General features: G+C 47.3%; 1 protein-coding gene across 9 annotated transcripts in view; it reads left to right on the top strand.

Moving 5' to 3' along the window:
* The window catches only part of GLT1D1 (glycosyltransferase 1 domain containing 1), a 111,116-nt gene that overhangs the window by 553 nt on the left and 101,215 nt on the right, over nt 1-9,348 (top strand). For 5 of the 9 annotated variants that reach the window (XM_036921815.2, XM_036921814.2, XM_036921813.2 and 2 more), the window contains exons 2-3: nt 162-611; nt 1,006-8,646. In XM_036921815.2, coding sequence (XP_036777710.1) covers nt 8,579-8,646 — 68 coding nt within the window. In that variant the 5' untranslated portion in view covers nt 162-611; nt 1,006-8,578. Of the gene's footprint in view, nt 1-16; nt 612-1,005; nt 8,647-9,348 lie in introns of those variants that run through there. The other 4 variants (XM_057491819.1, XM_057491820.1, XM_036921812.2 and 1 more) reach the window with 4 other exon arrangements.

Genomic DNA, 9,348 nt, shown 5'->3' with positions numbered 1-9,348 from the left:
GGGACTGGGCTTCGCCGCGGAGACCGTCTAAAGGGCGAGCGCGGTCCCGCTCGTGGGCTCGTGGGTTCAAGTCCAGGCGGTGGAAAGCGCGGACCGCCGACCCGAGCCGGGCCACGCTACTCTCGTGCAGGTGGCTGACGATGGCTTCTGTCGTCCACCAGGTGCACCCACCCCCGCTGCCCACCTGTGACAACCGAAAATTCCCACCCGACAGTCCCAAGTAGCCCCACCGACAGCCGCTGAGCCGGAGGCGCCTGCGTACCTGTTGCCACGTTAGGTGGCTGGCACTGCTTCTTCCATCTATTGCGGCCAGCCCATCCCGGGCTCTGCCCCCGCCTGGAGCCCAGCGTTGGCTCGCATCATGTGGCCCGTCACGTTGGTTCGCGCCTCGGTCTTTAGCGTGTGCGGTTCCCGAGTATGAGCCTCCGGCTGGGAGGTTCCCTTGGGCCCTGTTCCCTCCCAACCCCATTGCCTGCACAGCACCTGGCACGTACCGGAGGGGAGAGTGCCCTTATGAGATGGGACCCCAGACGCAAGGATGCCTCCTCCGCCCTAAGTCCAGATGAAGAGAGAGCCACTACCTGAGGCTGGCTCGCTGGCAGGTCGTCTGGGTAAGCAGCCCTTCCAAGAAGGCCCCCAGAGCGTGTATTAACTTTTTTGTTTCCCTAGGTGTCTAATATCTGGATTGATGCCTAGTACGTGCTGGCACACAGCAGACAGTGGCTATTTAATGAACGTTGAATGAGAGAGTAATTAGACAGCAGAATAGGACCTTCCCCACCCTCTCTCTTAATGCATGTATCCTCGCGTGTCAGCGCCACCATCACTTTCCTGAGCTGCCCAGATTAGGGCCCATCCCCCACTTTATATCATTAGAACACCCTGTACTTTTTTTTTCACAACCTCGTTGTAATCTGTGATGACTTATTTTGTGAAACTATTTAATATCTGTCTTCAGAACTGGGAGGGCTGACATTTTATGTATTTTTTTCCCTGTTGTCCCAGCCTCCCAGCTGACCTGCCAGCTGAAGGAAGTCACACAAGTAATTACCAGCAAGGCCAACAGAAAAACTGCCCAGCTGAGCCTCAACCCAGATTGCAGAATTGGGAACAAATCAAATCGTTGTTATTTAAACCACTACATTTTGGGGAGGTTTGTTGGGCAGTTTCAGATAATGAACACATACCCGCCCTCCCCCATGGCCACAGTCTGCTAACACCAGGTGGCAGCCACTATCTTCCCGTGGAACACACGCTAACCTAAATCTTCCCTACTCGCTGTTGTCTAATTTTCCGTATAGTAGAGAAAATATTCTTTATCTGCACTGTAAAATTGGTTCAAATTTAATAACATAAAACATCCTGGTTCCTCAGGCACAGCAGCCATATTTCAAGTGCTCAGTAGCCACATGTGACCAGTAGCTACCATATCAGACAGCACAGTGCAGATCACCACACACAGTTGTAGAAAGCCCTGGGGACTACATTGCTCTAAGATGTACTGGGTGTGATGGTTACTAACCCAGCGTCCATACCCTCCCTGTCCTTCCAGACAGAAAATCCTGATTCCTTCCAGGTGTTTATGCTCTGCTCATCCTCAGCCCTCCCAGTCCTCTACCTGCTACCCTATATAGCTCAGGAGAAACTGACTTCATCTTCGTTTCTGGATCTGACCAGTCAAAACTAATGTTAGCTTCTGTGCTTCTTCACAGTGACTAGATCAGAAACCCAGACTCATTATTCGGGGCATAAAAATACCCTGGGGCACAAGTGAGGGTGAATGATTTATATTGGCCCTGTCAAGCTGAAGGAAAGGACTTCATTCTATGGCTGTAAGAGAGACACACTCTTCCAGACTGGGTGGGAATTAGGAAGCCTGTTGCTTTAATTGCTGCTGGCAGCTGTTTCAGAACTGTGAGAAGAACCAGTTGAGGGTGCAGTCAGCTTTGTCAGGAAGAAATTAGATGATGAAAGTGTTTCCCCTAAGGGGATTGCCGCCAGGCAAGTTCACTCTGGATTCCCTGAGACTGAATAGCAACAACTGAAAGTTAGGGGTAAAAAGGGTTTTTATACCAAGCTTTAGTCTCATGGTGGCAGGTTGAATGCTGGAATCACATCTGCCTCTGGGGCAGTCTGCATGCAGCAAGCCAGTCTCTGTCTCTGCCTTCAGGCTGACCAGTTTATTATAGTAACACCAATAATAATGGTTCCCATGGTACTCATTAGCCTAGCAGTAGGCCAGTTACATCAAGTAGTTTAGGGTCTGGTGAGGATCCTGGCCATAGGAACTTTAATTTTCCCTGCAAAAGATAACAAATCTTATATTGTTTAGGCCACTGATGTTGGATTTTCTGTTACGTGTAACCAAAGCCAACTGCCATGACTATCAAAAAATGGAAAAATAACAAGGAACAGAGAGGTGATTATAAAGCTGACAAATTGATGTAAGTTGACTGACCACTTTGTAACACACCCTTTTGCCTGAAAGTAATCGTGTGAGTCTCTCCTCTACACCTAAAGTAATCAAATAAATAAATGATCTAACTCATACAGCAGGTGTCCAAGGGATAGGAAACCTTTTCTTACAAAGGATAGTTTTATGGACAGTCTGCACTTCAGGGCCTCTAGGAAAGGACCTCCCTGCAAGGACGTTCATAGTGTGGACTGGAATTGGAAATGCACTGTGTGCTCCAACATGCACAGCCCTCCGTCCTCTGTCACTGCCCTGTCCCCTGTGCTTTGCTCAGTGAGGAGCTTGGAGAGGATGCTATCTGACAGAATGAATTCAGAAGCCGTCAGAGACTGAGCACATTTCAGGGGCTGCATCTGGGTCCTTGACTGTGTGAGTGACATTCTTTCTGGCTGTGCATCTGCATTGCTCTTGTCTTGCTGCCCCACAGCTGAATCTGCTTACAGTTTCAGCTCCCCTCAAAATGCTGGTTTCCAGTAGCCATCCGGGGCTTTCTGTGCCGTGCATACTCCACACATTCAGCCAACAAGTAGCTATTAAACACCTGCATGTCCGGACTGCTCAGCATCTGCCCTCGTGGCTGATGCTTCTGCTTTTCTGGTTTCCCTGTTCCATACAGAGGGACTCTGATGAGCCCACTCATCTCTGTGCATCAGGCTGTGGCCTACATCTTTAGTGACATGAGAGTCACAGGCCATGCCACTGAGTTTTTTACTTTCCTTGGGGAGAGTTGTCATAAATTCTTTTTATTTCAGGGAGTCCCTGTGTTAACATTTCCATCAGGCTGCAGATCCTCTAGGGAGAAGCAGAAACTGTAAGAATTAAGAGCCTATTCAACCCATGGAACAGAATCAGGTCTTACATTCTTGAGCCCAAACCAAAACCACACCCACCTGCTTTTGTGTGACTTAATTCAGCTCTCGGAATGATTTATATTTTATTTATACAGAGGATGTGGGAGTCTGTGGCCAAGAACGTGGGTTTTGATTTGAATTTTTTCAAGCTCTCACTTTGACTCTTGTGAGTAGCAGCCTCTACTACTTGGGTTCTTTCCTTGCTGTATTTGAAAAATCCACAAGCTGTCTGCAAAAGTGGAGCTCACCCCTAGGAAAAGCATAAAGGAATGAAGGAGTAAGCAAGAGAAAATGAATTTTCTCCTCTTGGAAGAGGTGCCCAATGTTAGCAAATGTGCAACCGCACCTACCATTTCATTTTAACTGCCACTTTTACAATTCTTTGCAAGCATCATAACCTATATGCAATCAGATCATTGGTGGTTATACATGTACTTGTTTAGGCCTTACAGGAGACATCACTGGAGGTGAATACAAAGGACATATATATATACATATATATATATATAAAATAATTCAGTGTGTGACAAAGCCATTTCCAATCTATGGGAAAAGAATGGATTGTTCAATAAATTCTGTTGGAATAAGCCACTAAATGGGAGGAAAATAGGCTTCACGTTTTGTACCAACATAAATTCCAGATGGATAAAATATGATCATGCAGAAATCAAAAACATAATAGCATTAAGAGAAAATAGTGGCAAATATAAAATCTTAAGGGGAATGTTTTTCTAAGCCCAACACTAAAGCCATAAGGAAAACACTAACTACACAGACTTAAAACTTACTTGGATCAAAAAAGGATAATTGAAGTTAACAGCAAATAAACTGAAAAAATACTTGAAATAGATATGACGAAGTGAATGTCCTTTATGAAGAATTCTTAGGAATCCTATGGAATTTGTTGGGTAAGCATCCAATAAATAAAACTGACAAAGTGAATGTCCAGGCATTGTGGTGGATAGCCAACTAATACAAGTAATACACATGCGCATAGAGAAAAGCGAAAAATAAGAATACCCTTCATGAAAAAAATTACACCAATAATTTTAAATAGCACAAAGGGGACATGTTTTGTCCCTTGAATTGAAAAATACCCAGGTTTGGCAATGTTTGGGAAAGGAATGTGCTTATAAATGGTCTGTGGAAAGGTAAATGGGTGCAACTTCTCTAGAGGGCATCTTGTCATTTGTATCAGCACCACATTTGTCTACACCATGAACCTGCAATTACATCTCTAGGGTTTGAAGGATGTATGCAATGTGTTCATTGCAATTTCGCTTAAAATAGCAAAAAGATTGGAAGCAACAGATATACAATAAAGCATTAAGTTATGGTGCATGCATACACTGGGATATTATGTAGTTATTTAAATGCTATTGCAGGATTCTGAGGTGGAAAAGTATTTGTGATATATTGTATTAGTTTTCTTTTGTTACGTAACAAATTACCACAACTTTAGTGGCTTCAAACAACACCCTCCAGTTATATAGGTCAGAAGTCTGGGTATGGCTGACTGGACTCTCAGTCAGGGTCTCACAAAGCTGAAATCAAGGAATGGGCGGAGCTCAGATCTCATTTGGAGCTCGTTCTAGCTCCTGCAATTCTGACAGAATCCAGTTCTTTGCTGTTCCTTCATCCCCAAAGCTAGCAATGGAGAATCTCCCTGCTTTCAGGTCCCTCTCATGCTTTCAGCCTTCCCAGCATCAGGAAATGCCCATTCCCTTTACAGGGGCAACTACTGGGTGACACCCTGCATGATCTCCCTATCTTAAGGGCAACTATTTGGTAAGTTTAATCACATCTACAAATACTCTTCACAGCAGTACCTACATGGGTGTTTGACTAACTGGGAGAAGGCATAAAACAGGAGAAAGGAAATCTTAGGAACCATGGTAGAATTTTGCCCACCATGATTATTAAGTAAAAAAAAGCAAATTACAAAAATACATAGAAAGTTCCTATTTCTTATAACAAAATGACAAACACGGCCAGAACAGTAAGAATCAGTAACAAAAAAAATATTCCATGTAACAGAGCCAAAGAAACAGATTCCACACTGAGTTTGGGAGGTGTCAAACCTCCTCTGTCTCAGTTTCTCCATCTGTAAAGGGGTGAATTGACTGAGGTGTACTGCAGAATGCACAGAACATGCCAGGCACCTGGTGAGCACCCAGCAAACATGACTATTGTTGTGGTTATATTTTTTCATGTAGTCTGGAAAAACTTGAAGCTAAGCTATTAATAGTGTTTATCCCAGAGTAGTGGGTGGGACTCTGTGATTTTTAAATTCTCTATATGTGTTAAACATATAATTGTATAATAAAAATAAATTTCTTGAACAAGTATGAGTTTCTGTAAACAATAGGTTACTATCAGTTGAAATGCCTTCCCTTTAGTTATACTCCGATGTGCACAGAACTAGACCCATGTCTCTTGCATTATTAGAAATATGAAGGCTTATAGCTTTGCCAAATGCTGGCAGATTCACTGTCTCATTCGACAGTAATGAGAATCTCTGGGATGAGCATCCTCTTACTGAAAAGTTAAGACCAGGGGATGCTGAGCCATCACCACAGCAGTGGGAGTCAAAGGCCTGCTCTCTTGCCAGAAGCTCAAAGGGAAAATCACTTAGTTCTGGTTGACTTCCTCATGGTCATTATGCGATGCCAGAAAGAGCTAGTTACTTTCAGACCTGTCGCTTTTTTTGTACTTGGCCACTTTCAAGTGCTGTCAATGAAAGCCAGGAAAAGGAAACAACCAGGGTTCTTAAACTGCAGTTCCACATGTATCTCCTCTTTTTTATGAAGATTTCTCTTTCCACAAACACACACACCCCTTTGTAGTTCTCAGAACTATGGGGAGGAATAGTGTAAAGATTGAAAGCTCTGGTAGAAGCAAAGGAGGGTGCTTATTGTCTGAAGACAAAAAAAAGATCTCAAGTGTTGATGTTTATCACAGAGCCATCTCTAAAGCCCACGGTGTTCTCCCTTGAAAACATACCACTTTTGTACGGTGTAGATAGTAATATTTCACTTTCCCTGGTGCTAGGAACTAGAGAACTAGTCTCAGCAAACACTACAATCACAGGAAAAACAGGTTTTGCTTTATATGTATTTTAAGACCCTTATGTTAGAAGCATCTGGAGAAATATCGTTAAGAGATTCCTTCAAATTTTTCTGTTCTAACCCCTCCATAATTATTTCTACATCATTCAGTTTGTCTTTTTACCCTTTTATATTACATTCCTGGGAGAATTAAAAAATGATCAAAATGAGCTAATTAACTTTGATACTGTTTATAGCTTTTCTCATTTTATACATGGGTAAGCTGAAGCAATCTGGGTAAAGTAATGGGCCCCGAAAGATAGGTCAGAATATCTTACCTTATGGAACAGGTGTTTTCCAGAAAAATGAAATAAAAGCGAATTTCAGCCTAGCAAATCCTATTGTAGTGCTGACTTATGTTAAAAAAATCAGGAATGCATTCTCACACGAGTAAGATCTCAACAGTGCAAATTCAGTGATTTTATGTAATTCGACAAACATCCTTCTCAATGCATGACATTGTCCCAGGTAAGCAGTGGTTAGAGCCATGAGTGAGCTCAGGAGCTTGTTGAGGGAGAAGGCAGGATGCTCTGTGATTTAAAAACAGCATGGAATCATTTCAGAAGGGACAAAGTGGCGGAGGGGAACAGTCCCAGATAAGGCCATTGGAGCTGTCATACGCAGCCGTGGTTGAAATGGCCTCTGTTGGGTTGAATAGTTGCCCAGGCAAGGATGTGGCAGCACTTTAGTCCCTGGGACCTTTCGTCTCTTAGTGACCACCATTATATTTCATGGTGGTGATGCACCCAGTTAACAGGCTGCATTACCAGCTGCCCTGGAGGGAAGATGTGGTCCAGTGCATGGTAAGATAAAGGCACAACGGCTGTGTGAAATTCTGCAAGCCCTGAAAATGAAAAGCATTTGGGGTGCACCGTTTTTCCCTTTGTTCCTACTGCCTGGGATGTCAATGTGATGGGTGGGGCTTCAGCAGTCTCACTGCATCTTGAGGCCATTTTGAGAATAGAGGCCAAACAGAAAGATGCCACAGAAAAAAAGAAGCCTGGGTTCCTGGTGACTCTATAGCCAGGAAATAAAATTCAATTTCTTCTAAAAATAGGACTACAGATCGATATTATAAAGTAATTGAAGTGAGCCTTCAACCACTGTGGTGAACTGGAGAGCTCAGGTCCCACTGTTTAATCAAACATGGAGGCCACTAGCTGAGGGGTTCTAATGCTTTGGTGTTTAGTGAGTAAACAGGAACCTGTAGATGCCTCAGGTTAAGAAATCAAAACCTAAGGATACCGAAGCACAAGCAGCCAACCAGGATTTCCACTAATAGCCAATGAATAACCTTAATTTGCTTCCACTTTTTCTATATAAAAGTCTCTCCCTTGGTCCTGTGGGTGGGGAGCTCCTTAACACTTCAGATTGGGTGCTGCCCAAATGGAATCAACTTTTGCTCAAATAAAATTTTTTAACATGCCGCAGTTAATCTTTTTAGCACATCTAAAGAGGGCAGCTGTTTCTTAGCTTGGATCAACTGTGGGAATGATGGCTTAATATTGTGAGAGACCTCATTTTTCAAGAGATCAGAGAAATCCCTGGTGCTGGAACCCGTGGGAGTAGACGCTGGCCACCCTGTCCCCATGGAAGTCCACCCATGGCCTCTTCTGGTCCCTGTGGGAGGGAATCTGCAATCATCCCATCGAAGGCGACCGCAGCCCTTGGTCCCCATGGGAGCGGCCCTCAACCACTTCTAGTCTGTGACTTGTGGCTGCCTCTTGTCCCAGTGGGAGAGGATCTGTGGCCTCCCTTGATGGGAAGGCACCCGAAATCACCTCTGGTGCTGGTCCGCATGAGGGCAGACCCCAGCCATGCCTGGTGCCCCGTAGAAGCCGACTAGAGGCCACCCTGGACCTCTGGGAGTCCAGCCATGGTGTCTTCTGGGTCCCACGAGAGGGAACCTGTGATCCCGGTCGCGGCCGCGCAGCGCCCAGTCCCGTCCTGTTCCAGAAGAGCGGCCTCGCGCCCCTCCCCTCCTGGACTTCGGCGCCCGAGCCCGCGAGTGCGGGCGCGGCCTCGGGAGCGGCGGGCGGGGCTGGCCGAGCGCCGCCGCTCGGTACCCCGGTCCGCGTCCCGTCCCTGCCCCTGCGCTCCCGCCCCGGCCTGGTTCGCGGCGGGCCGGTTGATGGCCGGGCGGCGGCATGCGGCTCCTGTTCCTGGCGGTTCTGCGCTCACACACGGGCAACGCGGTCACCGCCGAGCGCGTCCGGTAGGTGCGGCCGGCCCGAGCATCGGCGGCGCAGCCGGGCTGGGGTCGGGGCGGCGCGGACGTGCGGCTGCTCTGCGGGCCTCCCCGCCGCGCCCCAACGGCCTGTGGCTGGCTGGGGTCCGCGCGAGCGAGGAGAGGGAGGGCCGCGGGAGCGCGGGCAGCGGGGGCGCGGAAGCGCGGAGGCCGGGGATGCCCGCGCGGCGCAGCCCCATCCCAGTCCCGGCCGGCTGGGTGCTGGGTCCTCCTGCGCCCTAAGGCCTGCCTGGAGGGGCCCTACGAGAGAGCCGGCGGTGGGCGGCAGCGGGACGGCACTGCGGGGGCTGCTCAGGGCGTCTTCACGGATGCTATCTAGTTTTGGAAAGCGCCCTGGGTTTGGGGATACGGCACGGAAAACAAAGTCGAGTCTTCGTGGTGCTTATGTTTCTGTGGGGACGGAGGCGGTAGCGCACAATCACACGGCTGTAGACGTATTGTGTGTGTGTGTGTGTGTGTGTGTGTATATATATAGGGCTAAGGACTGCGTGTGCGCGCGTGCACCACTACAGGCAGGATGCTGGCGGAGGCCTCTGTGCCAGGCGACAGGTGATGTTACGCAGGAAGTGGAGTGAGAAGAGGGGGTCCCTTGAAGCTCTTCGGCGGGCGGGGGAATAGGATCTGCTGGCAGAGGGTCCAGGGAGGCACAGCCCGCCGTGTCCTTGGGAT

Source organism: Manis pentadactyla, chromosome 14 (assembly GCF_030020395.1).
Source record: "Manis pentadactyla isolate mManPen7 chromosome 14, mManPen7.hap1, whole genome shotgun sequence".
Taxonomy (NCBI): domain Eukaryota; kingdom Metazoa; phylum Chordata; class Mammalia; order Pholidota; family Manidae; genus Manis; species Manis pentadactyla.
This window is presented reverse-complemented; position numbering and strand designations above follow the sequence as displayed.